The sequence below is a fragment of the Chiloscyllium plagiosum genome, chromosome 9 (genome assembly GCF_004010195.1).
Source record: "Chiloscyllium plagiosum isolate BGI_BamShark_2017 chromosome 9, ASM401019v2, whole genome shotgun sequence".
NCBI classification, from domain to species: Eukaryota; Metazoa; Chordata; class Chondrichthyes; order Orectolobiformes; family Hemiscylliidae; genus Chiloscyllium; species Chiloscyllium plagiosum.
Genome location: NC_057718.1, coordinates 83,548,067 through 83,565,366, shown reverse-complemented (window position 1 = coordinate 83,565,366; position 17,300 = coordinate 83,548,067). Strand labels below are relative to the sequence as shown.

Here is a 17,300-nt window from a genome sequence, read left to right as displayed (position 1 = left end):
TTAATTTATATTGGTGTGTATTTGCCTCGGACACAGCAAAACATTTATAACTTATATGAATGTGTGCATTTGCCTTGGACACAGTAAAAACATTTATAATTTATATGCATGTGTGCATTTGCCTTAAACACAGTAAAAACATTTTAAATTTATATTGATATGTGTATTTGCCTTGGACACAGCAAAACATGTATAACTTATATGCATACGTGCATTTGCCTTGGACACAGTAAAAACATTTAAAACGTATATGCATTTGTCTTGGACACAGTACAGACACTTTAATAATCTATGTGGATTTGTGCATTTGCCTCAGACAGCCTCAGCAGAACTGTCCGATTCCCGGCCGCGTCAGACCGGAGTGCGCACGCGCAGTTGCAGCCGTTCGGAGGCCATGTTTGGCTCGAGTGTTGGATTGTGATTTGTTTTTAGGGGTTCCGGGAAGAAGTTGCTGCTGCTGTTGTTGTTGTTTGTGGGGACGACGGGAGGGGGGGCTTTGCTGGTTCGTCGGAGGCTGTCTTCTCACCCGCTGCTGTCTTGGCTCCGTTTGTGCTGAATGTAAGGCAGGGGAGGGGGTTGGGATGATTGAGAGGCGCTACCACCTCCCGCAGGAAGGTCCCCGCTGACCCCCCCCCCCCTCCACCCTGCACTTGTTCTGGTTCTTTCTGCCCGGAGCCACCATGTCTGCCCACTCTCAGGGAAGCTTCGACCTGTCCCGGAGGAACCCGCAGGAGGACTTCGAGCTGATCCAGAGGATCGGGAGCGGCACCTACGGCGACGTTTACAAGGTTTGTGTACGACACCAGGACGTAGTAGGCCCGAGCGGGTAGAATGGCCTGTTGTGGGAGTGGGAGTGAGGGGGTCCCCGGACCCTTTGACCCCCCTCAGGGGAGAGAGCCGCCACCGTGCCTGAGCTGAAGGGACTGCCCTTCCTCCCGCTCTGGAGGGGGGAGGGGGTTAGTTACTGACTTGTTTATCTCGGGGAGGGTTGCAGCCTTAGCGCGACTGCGTTGGTTGTCTCTGTTTTCATAATTTTAAAAATATTTACGTCCATAAGGCCTGAGATTGCTTAAAACTTGCTCCCTTCCTGGCCTCCGCCACTCTTCCTAGTGTGGGAATTTCAGGCTGGATCCGGTTAGTATTGTGGCTACAGGGCCAGTCGCAATTTGCGAGTTCAGATCCCCCACCCCCCACACCAAAAAAAACTCTAAATTGTCATTCGGTTTTTTTCTCTTGAAGTAACGAAGTCGGCGTAGAACCAACACGAAAGTCAACAAATCTGTTGTCAAAATCCCAGTGACGCCCTTGGGGAAGAAAATCTTTTGTTCCCACCCAGGTCTGGCTTGTGTAAAATAGAAAATTTTAACAGGAGACGTTTGCAAAACGTGTCTGGGTAGAAAAAAGTAGGGACAGAACTGTTTTTTGACGGTATGTTGACATCCAGAGGACATTGTTTTATGGTGACTGGAAAGAAGCAATGGTGACAAGAAAAAACTTTTCACGTAGAACTGTTTAGGATCTGGTATACTCCCAACTGAGCACGTGGTGGAGGCAGATTCTTTGAGGGCCTTCAGAAGAGATTTGGATAATCCACTGAAGTCGGAAAAAATGCGAAGGACTATGAAGTGCGTAAAAGGAGCTGAAAGTTGTCCTTCCAGACAACTGGCATGAGCACACTGTGGGAAATGGTCTTTTGGCCTGTTGTGATCAGTTTCTGAATGTATTCTATGGTATAACATATCAATGCTTCACTAATTTGTCAGCTGTTAATTACAGTAGTTGGCAATGCAACTAGAAATGGTCAATAAATGCTGGTGCTGTTGAGATTCTCTTACTTTGAGAATAAATGTATGAAAAATTCTCCATGAAACATTGTGTAATTTGTGTTACATATTCCGTGCTGTCATTTTCTGGAACTCGAGTTATCCCAGAGATGATGTTGGAAAGGTTCAAATAATGATAATAACTTCACTCCATCCCTGATGCTTAAAATCAATAACAGTGTTAAATTTGCTGAATAATCTAACTGATAGCCACTTCAACTATGACACAACAGTGCTAGAGGGTTCCAAACTAGTCAAGTTTTCAGGTTGCCTGATTAGCTCTGTGAATTTCATTGGGGTCTTTAAACTTCATTCAAGTAATCAAATGTTCTGATAGCCAGATAAGTTCTAAGTTGAGATTTTAGTTCATTAAATGTTCACTAAATGGCTGTATGAGCCCAATAATGCTGATCTTGTGTATTTTATGCAATGCTATGCTTTCAATACAAATTCACCAATTTGTTTAAAGCTACTTGAAAATTTTGTTCGAAGTGCAACAGATCATGCCTATTGCTCCTAAATGAGTTTCTATTAAATAATCAGTTATGCGTTTTTATCTAGGATTTTTATCAGACGTTGGTCCCATCTTACTTTCTATCCATCTTCATGCTCACTGTGTTACTTTCTGATGTTACCAAGTGAATTTGCCACTTGAAGATTGGCAGCACTACAGTTTTGTCATTACAACAGATTTCAGCTTCTGATTCTTGGTGTTGAAGGATGCAGGAACTCTGCATCGTTAATGCAGGAAGTTAGACATATGGTGCAAGTTTGTTTGTTTGGCACAATCTTTTTCTCTCTTGCCCACACTTTCACATTTTGGGGTGTTGGACTTTGCTGTCATTCTTTAGCTATTCTAACTTTGGATTGGTTTGCAATTTGATTTTAACCATTTTGTGAATTTTTTTGCTGTTTTAACTGAGGTTCATTTGGAAAATGTTCCTAGGTGTTTAAGCTTTTGTAGAAGCATCCACTTTAATTAGGACCAAAGCTAGATACCATAAAAGTATTTGGAAGATTCTTGTGGTTTTCTCCTGTTCTGCTTTGAGTAAAACTTTTAGTACAGATTGTTAGTGGCATAGTCTTAAAATGAGTTTAAAGACACAACTGGTTGTTCATTATTTCTTCCTCTTTTAAGACAATCATATTCATATAGTGGCATTAAGTAGGTTTTTTTGTATAATTGTCTCACTGCAAATTACATTTTATGCCTTTGCTAGTCACATTAAGAATGACAAGAGAGATAAACTAAGGTGTTTTTAGGCCTATGATTTAACATCAATGGTAGATGACTTAGAATCTGTTTTTCTGGATAGAGTGACTAAGCATTTGAAAATCATTGGTTGATCAGAGAGCAAGAATTTGTAAAGTGCGGCTAGGAGACAACGGAGGCCGTAGATGCTGGAGAAATCAGAGTTGATAAAGTATGGTGCTGGAAAGGGCACAGCAGGTCAGGCAGCATCCAAGAGGCAAGAGAGTTGACGTTTCGGGCAGGACCCTTCTTCAGGACTGGGGTGGGGAAGGGGATTGAGAGATGGGGGGAGAAAAAAAATGGGGGCTCTTATCCCTATCTTTGATCCAGAAGGCTCAGCTTTAAGTCCCACCTGCTCGAGAGGTATACCATAACATGTCTGAACAGGCTAATGAAATATATGTATGTCCACCTACTCGTCACCTTCAGATTCAAAACAGGTACAAATCTTTAAGCTATAGGGCAACCCCTCAACCTCCTTTCCCCTCCCCAGTCTTGAAGAAGAGTCCTGCTCAAAATGTCCATTCTCTTGTTCCTCGGATGCTGCCTGACCTGTTGTGTTCTTTCCAGCGCCAAGGTTTATCGACTTTGTAAAGTGCAAGTTATGTCTAATGAATCTAATTGAATTCTTTTAAGGAGATGAATGAGATGGTAGATAAGGAAATGATTGTCTGTTCGAATTAGAATTCCTACAGTGTGGAAACAGGCCCTTCGGCCCAACAAGTCGAACACGACCCTCCAAAGAGTGACCCACCCAGACCCGTTCCCCATCCCTATATTTACTCCTGATTAATGCACCTAGTCTACACATCCCTGAACAGTATGGGCAATTTAGCATGGCCAATTCACGTAATCTGCACATCTTTGGGTTGTGGGAGGAAACCCACACAGACACAGGGAGAATGTGCAAACTCCACACAGTCACCCCAGGAGGGAATCGAACTTGGATCCCTGGTGCTGTGAGGCAGCAGTGCTAACCACTGAGCCACCATGCCGCCCTTGTTCATATAGATTGCTAGGAAGCATTTGACAAGTTTGTACTAAGAGGTAGTTAATAGAAATGAGTATGCATAAAATGGGAGCAATCTCTTGGATGGAATGAAAGAGAGAAATTGAAGAATAAAGCAAAACTCAGACTAACCAATCATTAATTTCAGGTATTTTGTGCAATCAAGATAAAGAAGTGAAATGTAGAGAAAATCTTTCTTTAGGAGAATAATGCATATTTTTGAATAGTATAACTATGCAGTTCTTGAAGGGGCTCTTATCCCTGTATCTGATAGAGGGTCCAGGTTCAAGTCCCACCTGTTTGAGAGATGTACCATAACCTGTCTGAACAGATTGATGAAATAACTATATGTCCACTTACCCTCCTCGCCTTCAGATTCAAAACTGGTACAAATCTTTAAACCATTTATAGGGCAATGCAATGTACATCTTCATGCAATGCCTAAACTTATAGAAGTATTGTTTCACAGGGTGGTTCCAACATTTCAGTACCTCACCCAAGTGACTACTCCTGATGCCTAAGACCGTGCAGTGTGTGTTGGCAAGCTACTTGTGCTATGAAAACCAAACCTAGTTTTTATCTGGATTCCATAAGACTGCATTGATCTACAGGGATTATTGGTTAGGAATCAGGGACGTGATTCTTGCCTGATTTATTTTACTTCTACATTTACTTATTTGCTTTATTATTCCAGGGATTTGGGGGAAACCATTGTTCTTTCTAAATTCAGTTAATTTAACAAAGCTGTGACATTCTGGTATAAAAGCTTAGTTTTGCATACGACAGTGACTCATTGAGCCTGCTCAGTCATGTTGTTTTTGAAGGGTGTGGATTTCTGAATGATACAGGAGAATAAAATTTATTCACTTTTGGCGTATGACTAAAAGGAAAAAAGAATGCTAGGACAGGTATCTCAATTTAAGGAAATAAAGTTAAGCATTCTTACCTTTCATTGAACAAGATGTATAATGGAAGAGAGAAATAGCATTGGCAAGAAGATACTTTGAGTACTAGTTGAGGGAGGAGACAAAATTACTTTGTAGATAAAATCCCAATGGTCAATAAAGTATGAGCCTATTGGTGAATGGCGACAGATTGTACTGACATAAAGAATCGTAAGTGAAAACCAGTTCTGTCCTGATGAGGTCTGTATATTAGTATCTCCATTTTAAAATGAAAAAAGTTTTGATCTGGTCCTTGATAAGTCAGTCCATGCATCTTCCAAAGTACAGTCTTGAATTTTCTTAAAAATAAAACAATTATTTAGAGTAATGAGGCAGCTTTTTTATTTAACTTCAGTCAAATACAATATAGCACTTGAAATCTTAAGAACAACAGCTAGTGGAGTAACTGCATTGACAATAACATTTGCACACTTGGAGCAAAATTTGCAGTCCTCCTCTATCTTACCTGACCTTCCATTTTTAAACATTTTGTTCTCTAGTTTTAGTAGATTGATGTTTTTAGTTCAATCCTATTTTCTCTGAGAAGTCAAAAGTGTATCTTGAAGTTGCTGGAAAAGCGCAGCAGGTCAGGCAGCATCCAGGGAACAGGAGAATCGACATTTCGGGCATAAGCCCTTCTTCAGGAAACTCATTGAGCCTGCTCAAGTATCTTGAAATACTTCAATCCTTATGCTAATGGTGTTTCCATGGTGTTGATGGCAAAAGATTTTCAAGTATGTGTACCCAGCTGCATTGAAGAAACAGCAGAACTTGTCCAAGTCAGGATGGTGTGCAAATTGGAGTAGTGCATTGAGGCAGTCGGATTTTAATGATCCTAACTGCTATTGTCTTTGTCAGTGATAGGTGTCACAGTGATTCTGTTAGTGGACTATAGGTCATTCTGCTGTAATACTTGTTGCATTTGTTGTAACACAATTGATGAACTAGGGACACTGTTTCTGAAGTGCAAACTTTTAAAAGTTGTTGCTGTAACACGATTTTCGGATGTTTTCTCACCAACACTATAAGCACTTTTTAAAGCGTGATTTTTCTATAATGCAGGGTTGCACGAGAATGCAACCATCATGTTATAGAAGAACTACCTATACTGTTGTGTATTCTTTGATTATGTATTCTGCTGTTGTGTGCTGGTGGGGTAAGTGTGGCTGTTGAGGTCTGTAGTCAGAGCATCAGTCAAGTAAGTTGCTTTATGCTAGATGGCAGAGTTGCTTGTATACTGTCAAAAAGCAGTCATTTGTTTGGCACCCGATTACCATTTTTAGATTAGATTACCTACAGTGTGGAAACAGGTCCTTCGGCCCAACTAGTCCACACCGACCCTCCGAAGAGTAACCCACCCAGGCCCATTTCCCCCTAACTAAATGGGCAATTTAGCCTGGCCAATCCACCTGACCTGCACGTCTTTGGACTGTGGAGGAAACCGGAGCAGCCGGAGGCAACCCACGCAGACACTGGGAGAATGTGCAAACTCCTACACAGACAGTCACCCGAGGCTGGGATCGAACCCGGGTCCCTGGCGCTGTGAGGCAGCACGGCTAACCGCTGAGCCACTGTGCCGTCTATTCAGACTACCGGTTACTGGTGTACAGTGGCAGCAGTATGCACCGTACACAAGATATTTTGAAGAAATGCGCTAAGCTTTCTTTGATAATATCTAATGAAAATATGCACACGTGAAATAGGAGCAGAAATGCAGCCCTTTGCGCCTGCTCCACCATTTAGTAAGATTGTGGCTGACCTTTGTTTCATATTCCCCATTCCCATCTACCCCAACTAACCCTTGATTTTCCTCTGCCTACCAAGAACTTACCTACCTGTGTGTTCAAAATATTCAGCCCGAAGTCCAAAAGCTTGTGATTTCAAATAAACCTGTTGGACTATAATCTGGTGTCGTGTGATTTCTTTGTGCACCCAGTCCAACACTGGCACCACATCTTAAAAGATATTCAGTAGTCTCCACCATCTTTTGAGGCAGCGAGTTCCAAACTTTCACATTTCCATCCTGAAAGAGTGACCCGCTGCCTTTAGAGCAGTGATCTGAACCTCTGAACTGTCATACAAGAAAAACCATCCTATTCATTTCCACCTTGTCAAGACCGTATAGAATCTTAATTAACCAAGTCACTTCTCACTCTTTTCAACTCCAGTCGAAACAAGCCCAGCCTGGCCAATCTGTCCTTAAAATAATCCACTTATTCCAGGTAAAACTCTAGTAAACCACCTCCAATGCATTTACATTCTTCCTTTTTAAATAAGGTGACCAAAACTTCATGCATTGTTTGTGATGTGGTTTCACCAATGCATTGTATAACTGAAACATAACATCCTTAATTTTAGCATGTTTGGAGAAGATTTGTGGCTCAGGTTGAGGTTCTGGATGCAAGTTTGCTCACTGAGTTGGAAGATTCGTTTTCAGATGTTCCGTCACCATACGAAGATACCTGTACCAACCAACCCCACTGCTCTGTGGCTGAACATTTCAACCACCACACACACCCCACCCCGCACCAAGTCCATGCAGGTCTTGGCCATTGCCAAACCCTAACCACCCAATACTTGGAGGAAGAAAGCTGTCTATTCCGCCTTTGGACTCTGCAACCACATGGAATTAATGTGAATTTCACCAGTTTCCTCATTTTCCCTCCCCCACCTTATCCCAGTCCCAAGTGTCCTAGTTGGCATCACCCTCTTGACCTGTCCCTCGTCTTTCCCATTTATCCACTCTACCCTCCTCTCTGACCTATTACCTTCTCAGTTACCCTCCCCCCAGACCCACTCCCTCTCATTTAAATCTCAGTCCTCCGGCTTCATTCCTAATGAAGGGCTTATGCCCGGAACATCGATTCTCCTGCTCCTCAGGTGCTGCTCGACTTTAGATCTTTTCAGTACCTTGGGTTTTCCTAAGTACATAACTATAATCTCTAATCGAGTCTGACTCCTTCCCCACGATAGATGTCAAGGTAACTGGCCTAAAGTTTCCTGTTTTCATCCTCGGCCCTTTCGTGAACAGGGGGCTGACTTTCCAAATCCACACCCTGTGCACCTATAAGGAATAAGACAGCAGACCAGATGGAAGCCACCATCAAAAAGTTCCTGTCCCAGACACACCATCTTGATTAACAAATATATTACCATTTCACTGAAATTCCCTCTGTGAATGTACCGTGAATGAATCTACACCACAACAATTTAAAAAGGTGGCTCACCACTCCTTTAAGGGCAATTAAAGTTGGAGGGGGGGTAAATGCTTGATTTTTGCTTGTGATGCTCTTATCATGTGAGCAAATATTTAACAAATTAAGGCATGTGTAGTGAGTTTGGGAAGATTTGGATGGTTAAGGGGATGAATAAACCTATCAAATCTTTGCAGGAAGTGAGCCAGTGTCCAAGTTGGGTTTCAGATAGGCTACTGTTTTGACAGACTTGGGAAGCTTGGGTGCCTGAGCGCAGGACTGTAATCACGAGAGCCAGCATGCTGGCGGGAGGCACATAACAGTTCTGTAGTTAGAAAGCCACGTGGAAAGTTAGCAGAGACAGTAAAACGAGAGGAAAGTTTAGTGATTTGAGCCTGCAAACTAGCTGGGTTAGCAGTTGAGGTTGCTGCTTTGGGAGACTATTATTTGATGTAGTAGATGTGACTGGGTGGTGTGTGTGAGCTGATGGAATAAGAGTTATCTTCTCATGCAGGGATATGAACCTTGACTAGTTACAAGAGCTGTAGAATTTGAACATAGTAGCAAGATTACAGTCAGTTCTTACATAATGTGATAGTTACGTTCTTGTGCAACCGGTGTTATAGAAAAGTTGTGCTTCAGAAACAACGCTTAAAGTGTTGGCCCTGTAATTGCGTTACAGACAACATATGTTTTAAAACTTTGCATTGTCGAAACAGCAAGCCTAATTTGTCAATTGTGGTACAGCAAATTCGCGTTGACGAAAGGTGCGTTAAAAGTCTGGCTCCCAAGTAGCACTCCATATTTGGTAACGAGAAGTAAAATACAGAAAAAACCTAACTTTTGAACGTACCCCCTCAGTTTAAATTGCTGCAAATGACTGTTTTAAAAACACACCAGCATTTACTACAATCATTGTGTTGCAGTTAGATTCTTAATAAATTAAATGGTGTAATTTTCTTGTTACTTGCCTTTGCACAGAAAGACGAGTTTAATTTCAAGAGCTTTTTCATGAAGTCACAAATGGTGGAAACCTGCTGTACTCATTATTTTGATTTGGGAGAGGTGCCTAGTTCTGTAGGCAAGATTAGAGTGGTGCTGGAAAAGCACAGCAGTTCAGGCAGCATCCGAGGAGCAGTAAAATCGACGTTTCAGGCAAAAGCCCTTCATCAGGAATACAGGCAGAGAGGCTGAAGGGTATAGAGATAAATGAGAGTTCTGTAGGCAACGCTGGCTTTCAGCTTCATGTTGTTGAAGCCACTTCATACTATTGTAATGTAACTTCCACAAAATTCCTCTCTTTGTGTGATTTTCACATGAATCTCACTGACAAACCTAGTACAAAACCAGACTAATGAGTTTAGAATTATCTATTATATTTTACTTAACTGAAATAAAAACATTTAGGGGAGGTGATGGCCTAGTGGTATTATGACTAGACTATTAATCCAGAAACTCAGCTAATGTTCTGGGGACCCAGGTTCAAATCCCGCAGTGGTAGATTGGGGAATTTTAATTCAATTTTAAAAAAAAATCTTGAATTAACTATCTGCAGATGATAATGAAACAATTGTCTGGTTCACTAGTGTCCTTCAGGGAAGGAAATCTGCCATCCTCACTTGATCTGGCCTACATTTGACTCCACACTCTCAGCAATGTGCTTGACTCTGAATTGCCCTCTGAAATGGCTGAGCATACCATTCTGTTGTACCAGTTGCTACAAAGTCTCAATAAAATAAAACCGGATGGATCACCTGGCAATGACCGAGGTGCCAGAAAAGACCACGGCAGAAACAGTACTTTCCTTACTAATGTCTTGGGGCTCGTGCTTTAATTGGGAGAGCTATCTCACAAGCTAGTCAAGCAACTGCCTGATATAGTCATACTCATTGAATCGTACCTTACAATATCCCAGACACTGCCATCACCATTCCTGGATATGTCTTGTCCCACTGACAGGACAGACACGGCAGAGGTGGAGGCACAGTGGTATACAGTTGGTAGGGAGTCGCCCTGGGAGTCCTCAACATTGACTCTGGACACAATGAAGTCTCATAGCATCAGGTTAAACACAGACAAGGTAATCCTGTTGATTACCGTGTACTGTCCTCCCTTGGCTAATGAATTAGTACTCCTCCATGTATACTTGGAGGAAGCACTGAGGATGGCAAGGACACAAACCCTGGGCGATGGATTTCAATTGTCACCACCAATAGTGGCTTAGCAGCAGTACTACCGATCAAGCTGGTTGGATTTTAAAGGACGTAGCTTCTAGCCTGGGTCTGCAGCAGGCGATGAGAGAACCAATAAGAGGGAAAAACAGACTTGATGTTCTCCTTACCGCTATGCTGGCTGCAGATACAAATGTCCGTTACAGTGTTGATAAGAGTGACCACTGCACAGTCCTTATGGAGACGAAGTCCTGCCTTCACAATGAAAATATCCTCCATTGTGTTGTGTGGTATTATCATTGTCTACATGGTACAGACTTTGAACAGATCTGGCAACTTGACTTGGCATCCATGATGTGTTGTGGACCATCAACAGCAGCTGAATTGTACTTCAGCACAACCTGCAACCTCGTGGCCCAGCATATTCCCCGCTTAATCATTACCATTAAGTCAAGAGTTCAATCTTGGTTCAATGGAGAGTGCAGAAGAGCATGCCAGGAGTAGCACCAGATGTACTTGAAATTTAGTTGTCGACCTGGTGAAGCTACCAAACAGAACTACTTGCATGCTAAACAGTATAAGCAACAAGTGATGGAGCTGATTGATCACAACCAACCAATCAGATCTGAGCTCTGCAGTCCTGTCATATCCAGTTATGAATGGTGGTGAACAATTAAACAACTCATTGGAGGAGGAGGCTGTACAAATAGCCCCATCCTCGATGATGGAAGAGGCCAGCACATCAGTGCAAAAGAAAAGGTTGAAGCATTTGCAGCTATCTTCAGCCAGGAGTGCCAAGTGGCTGATCCACCTCAGCCTCCTCCATAGTACCCAGCATCACAGATACCAGTCTTCAGCCAATTTTATTCACTCCAAGTGATCTCTTTTAGAATATTTTTCTGGGTGCCTCTCCTATTGCTTAATATCTGTCTTTCTCCTTTTGATCACCAATAGGCATTTATACTGATTAAAGATGCTGTATAAATGAGAATTTGTGTTGTACACCTTTCATCCTACTCTCTTCTCCCCCTCCCATAATGAATTACATACTTCATGGACGATTTTCATCAAGGCAAAGGAGATTTTTTTACTTTAGACATTCTATACTTACACATATTTTATAAGTGATGCAAACTAGATTATAGAACATAGTCAAAATAATATATTTTATTTATGTGAGGGCAACTTGTTTTATATGTATTTTTAACTTCTTAAACACCCATGTTACCAAAAACACAGACTGGGCTTGTTTCCACTGGAGTTTGGAGCAAGGATTGGCGTGATTTGAAGTGCTTAAGATATGTTGAATGGCCTTGACAAATTGGATGTCGGAAACAATGTATACTCTGGTCATCAGCTGAAAAGTAGGGTGTACTGTTCTAAAGCTTTAGGTCATGTTTTCAAGATGAAGACGAAATTGTTTTTCTGACAGTTGTGTGACTTTGGAAGTTGCTTCGAAAAGTAGTAGCTTGGAATCATTGAAATTGATATTGAGGTGCATAAGTTCTTTGTTAAGCAGTGGGATTTGGATTATTAAAGGTAAATGAAATGTGGAATTTGAAACTCAAATAGATCAGTTTATGATCTTATTGAGTGGCAGAGCATCCTCGAAGGGCTGACTGGTTTATTTCTGCTCTTATTTCATACGTTCGTAGAATAAAAGGTTGAATTGTTGAAAGAAAAAACAAGTTAGTGTAGGCTTTGCTTGCTCACACTACTGGGTTGTCCACAGTATATGACTTGGTCTTATTCTTTTGCTGCTTTGAGTTTTTTTAACTAGATTAGTTATTATAGTTTGTAAGACATTAAAAGAATGAAATATTGATTTGGACAGTGCACATTTGCATTAATTTATGCTTTGTTGGAATGAAGATTTCTAGTAAGATGATAAGTACCCAAGCAAAAATATTCTACCAAGAACTTAACCTGCAGCATGTGTGAATAGTTACAAGGATGGCTGCAGAAGTTTAAGAATGGGCATGATGTTAGGTGTGCGTCTGCTGGAAAAAAAGTGTTGATGCTTAAGTAGCTGCCAATTTTGTTGAATTTGTAAGTTAATTGGCACTGAATAGGTATTCCCAGAGCAGGTATACAGTGCCAATGAAACTGATTCTTGTTGGCTTTGTATGCCTTGCAAAATTTTAGCAAAAGGCCATCGCATTGCCTACTGGAGTGAGGGACCAAAGGACAGGATGACTTTATTTTGTAGCTTGTTGTAATGCTACGGTTATGCAGAACTGCAAGCTCCTGAGCATCATTAGCAAATGTGTCACCCAAAAGTATTCAAAAGGGCAAAAATATTCCTGCTTATGTACTGTGACAAGAAAGATTGCATAACCACAGTTATTTCCAAGTGGTTCGAGAAATATTTTGTAGTGGAGGCTAGAATCCATGAAATAAGTGTAGGGCTGCATCTGACTTTGAAAAATTTGATTCTTGATGATTCTTTGGCCTGTCCTAAAGTTGAACTGTTCTTTAAAGAGCAATGTGGCAGGAATGTATTCATCCTCTAACTGTATGCCTCTGATTTAGCTTTATGATCATGGTATCTCCTGATCCCTTAAGTAACTTAAGTACAGGTCCAAATTTATGCACCAGTCGCTTTTGTGAATTTAATACTGGGAGATCTGTGGTAATATTTTGGAAAGAACTTAACCTTCAGGATATGATTTGGATAGTACCTTGTACCTGGTCAAATGTACCTCTGTCCACTCTGAACAATAGCTGGTGCACTCTGTAGCTTGTTTTAATGTTTGAGGATAGTCCTGGTGTAGCTCAAGAGACTGACTTTGCTGGATTCAGACTGTCTCAAACAAATATATGTTTATCCTCAAGTTGATGGAAGCATACCAACAGTATATCCAGCCCTACAGTGTAGTTAAAAAATTGAAAAGATTTGCAGGACTGGAAGGATGTTGACAAAGATGCTCCAGCTGTGAATCACCTGCTGAAGTGATTGTTAAAGTGGTATTGAAGGGTAAAAGTAAGAAATGAAGAAACAAGTGATGACGAAAATGTTGAGATTGAACTTGCAGAAAAAATTTCCACTGGTCAATGCATGCATATAGCCACAGATGTGAGAGCTGGACTGAATTGAAGAAGTTGAAAATCACATGACATCAGGTTATAGTCAAACAGGTTTATTTGAACGTTCAAGCTTTTGGAGCACTGCTCCATTGTCAGATAGCTGGTGGGGTAGTATACATCGGACATTAAATTTATAAGTAAAAGATCAAAATGTCATACAACTGATACGATGTGTGAGACAAACCTAGATGGCTGTTAAAACTTTAACCACTTAGAATAGGGATGCAGGATTTGATTCATTGATATGTAAATCCCAGAGTTTCTTTCAATCACTGCTCCAACATAACTTAAGGTTCTATCAGTATATTTTAAAAAGTGTTCAATGCATTGAAGGTGTGAGGTTAGAGTCAGTTTGTATCCCAACCTGCAGTTAGACTGGTTTTATTTCCAAAGTAGGAATTTATAAAATGTCACTGACTAACCCCAAATCTGAAACTGACTAACCTCTCAAATTGCATCAACCATATCTAGATTCGTTAAGGGCTGAGTAACATTTTAACCAGTATACTCCTCACATTTTGGACATGCATCTACTGTCCAACACACTGCAGTTGAATGAGTCTGCAACTAAAACAGCAATTACTGGACTGAAATTTCTTGTAATTAGTACAGTTCCCTCTGCCTCATCCTCCTCATTCTGAGCCTTTTATGTTGTGCATAATTTCAAAAACCTTTGTTATTCCATTTGAAACCAGTTACTGCATAATGGCATTCCTTGTCATTTTATATGACAGATCTTTGTGTCTAAATTGAGCTTGATAATTCCATTGGAGAGGAATTCTAAATAAATATCCTGTATTTAAAATGTCTTATAAAATGTTCTCTTAAATACCGCCAATGTTATTGTAGATAAATTTGGTAAAGAAAACTGCAAATTAAAAATCACACTATGTTTCTTCGTGACATTTTTTGTACAGAAATTTCACATGTAGAGATTTATTCATGTAACTGTGGAATTTGTGTGTAGAGCTTTAAAAAAAATTTAGGAACCAATTAAAAACACATTTTTCATCTGGATAGATCTGCTTCTGCATTCGTTAACTGGTAGTAAGCATGACTTCCTCATGGCTGCCTCATTTTTTGAGCAATGCTTGGGAACATCTTTTTGTCTTCGATAAATTGAACATAATACCATTGTGGTCTGTGATATCTGATTTTAAAAATAGCTTCCTCAAAGTCCTTATATATTTTTATCAGTGCAAGTGGAGAAACCTAATTCATTTTAATTCTGGTGATACTTGGCTTTTAGTTTCACGAATGAATCTCTAATACATTATCTGTATAAGTTAATTAACATATTATTGTGATTATTGTTGGTTACAACAATACTTAAGTGTAATAAAGAATTAACATGAATTGCGACTGGACTTGCTTGAATTGACAAATTACTGAGAGAAAGGGTTATGTTTCTTTTCCAATTATAGTTAGTTTTCTGATTTTTGGTGCAAATTTGATGGGCCAAAGGGCCTCTTCTGTACGATTCTATGATATGCTATTGATTATACAGTGAGAAAACTTAGATGTTTTAAATGTATGTATTTGTGAAATTCATTTGTTTGTTCAAGAACTGCTGTTAAAGACAATGTTGACTTCCCTGTGCAATATTGAAGTGGCAAACCTGATACACAGTTTTGAAGATATCATGTTGAATTTGAAATATTAACTTTGTTTGTTTCTTCACAGATGCTGCTAAACCTGCTGAGTTTCTCTAGCATTTTATTTTTATTCCACAATCATCTGCTTAGTCCTAAGTCAAGGTCTCTTTTTTTTGTTTTTGTTGGTTTTCACTCATCTCTTCTTTCCCTGCTCTCTCCAACCTTTGACCTGTCTTCTCCCTTGATTCTCTGTTGGCTATTTGATACCCATTTGTGACTTGTTTCTATTAGCTTGGGCCACATCCCTCTCCTGATCAAAACCACAACAGTTACCCCACTCCTCAAAAACTTGCCGTTACTCACATTTTTTTCAAATGTTACTTCAGTTTCAACCTTCCACTCCTTTTTGAGGAGTGTATACCTCCTGGATCCATGGTTGTCCAAATCTTGTTTGGCAGAAACCAGTCAGCTCAATTCCACACTACTTTTCTCTCAACACATTCTGGATTGTCTTCTAAACATTCTTCATGGCTTTGCTCCCAGCACTGAAGACTATTGTATCATCGCCCAAATATGCTACTCTTCTAATTCTGGTCTTCAGTGCAACACCACCATTTGACCTATTATTGGCTGCAGCCTCTTCAGCTCCCTCAGTCCTATTCTTGGATCTTTTCCTGCCTGAAAACATATGCTTCTTTTGTCTTCTCCTCCCTCTCCCCCATCGAAATCTGCACATTCTTTCTTTGTTAGCCAGCTTGGCAATGGTAATGGGAAAAATTATGAATTTTTCACTATGAAAAGCGAAAGTAGTAGAATATCTAGAAATTTTTAAAAAATGCTATTGAATAGCCAACATGGACTTTGAAAGGGAACATCTAGATTGACAGGCAGACTGGATGCAATTTATCTGGATTTTCAGAAGGCCATTAATAAGTGCTTCTACAGTAGAAATCAGTAAATGAAATCTGATAGCTTTCTGATTACTATGGCTGCAGAATGATCTCGATTAGAGCATGAATATTGAAAAATATGGGGCACTTATGAAGGACCAGAAGCTAGGAAAAGTGAAGGGGGGGGCTCTATTAGTTAAAGTAAACTGATTAACTAAGTTCAGGAAACCATAATATAAATGTGATTTGGGTAGAGTTTAGCAATAAAGGCGAGAAGTCACTTGTGGGAGTGGTACATAGGCCTCCTGAATGGAATATAAAAGAAGAAATGGTGGCAACTTGTCAGAAAGATCGTAACCATGGAAGATTTTAAACCACTTACGATTGGAGAAATCACAGAGGCTTTTCCTAAATATTTTTGCCATAGTTTCTCAAAACAGCACATTCTGGAGTCAACCAGAGAGCAGGCTGTACTAGACTTGGAATTGTGCAACAAATAGAATTAATTAGTGACATCATGGTGAACGTATTCCTAGGTTGCAGTGATCACAATTGAATTTAACGTTCAGTCTAAGGGACAGAAGGGTGGACCCAAAGCTAGTATTTTAAACTTAAATAAAGGGAATAATGAGAGTATGAAAACAGAGCTAACTGAAATAGACTGGCAAATTTAGGTTAAGGGATAGATTAATAGAATTGCAGAGTCATAAATTTAAAGGGAAATGTATGATTACGTAAAATAGATCCATCCCCCACAAGAGAGAAAAATTCCCAAGAGAGGACTCTCCATTTGTGGTTAACCAGAAAGTATTGCTGCAAAAAGATACATTTTTGTCTTGCCCTAAACAGGGCAATTCTCAGCGGTAAAGGAGAAAGCCCACATTTATAATGTAAGGAAAGTACTGATTGGTTGGTAGAATGTCTCTGGTAGAGGCATTGTCATGAGGAGTACATCCGTTAATGATTGACCATTCACTGCTAGGCTTTTTTTAGATTTCAAACCAGGCAAATTGACTCTGAATGGATTTACATATCAAAGAACAGAAACCAGCATATCCCATTATAAAAGATGAAAGTGTTTATTTAAGGTTGTTTGCTATATCACATCACCATGACACTGGACTCCTTTGGCTATAAATTCTGTGAGCGTGATCTTAACCTTCACAACCACCTGATGAAGGAGCAGCGCTTCCAAATAAAACCTGTTGGACTATAGCCTGATGTATGATTTTTAACTTTAGAGTGATGCTGGAAAAGCACAGCAGATCAGGCAGTATCCAAGGAGCAGGAAGATTGACGTTTTGGGCAAAAGCCCTTCATCAGAATCACCTTCAC

General features: G+C 40.3%; 1 protein-coding gene across 15 annotated transcripts in view; it reads left to right on the top strand.

The window, feature by feature from the left end:
• Positions 1 to 328: 328 nt before the first annotated feature.
• Positions 329 to 17,300, top strand: part of LOC122552997 (mitogen-activated protein kinase kinase kinase kinase 3) — a 297,362-nt gene continuing 280,390 nt past the window's right edge. For 4 of the 15 annotated variants that reach the window (XM_043696364.1, XM_043696372.1, XM_043696365.1 and 1 more), the window contains exon 1: positions 337 to 788. In XM_043696364.1, coding sequence (XP_043552299.1) covers positions 681 to 788 — 108 coding nt within the window. In that variant the 5' untranslated portion in view covers positions 337 to 680. Of the gene's footprint in view, positions 789 to 17,300 lie in introns of all 15 variants that reach the window. The other 11 variants (XM_043696369.1, XM_043696363.1, XM_043696362.1 and 8 more) reach the window with 10 other exon arrangements.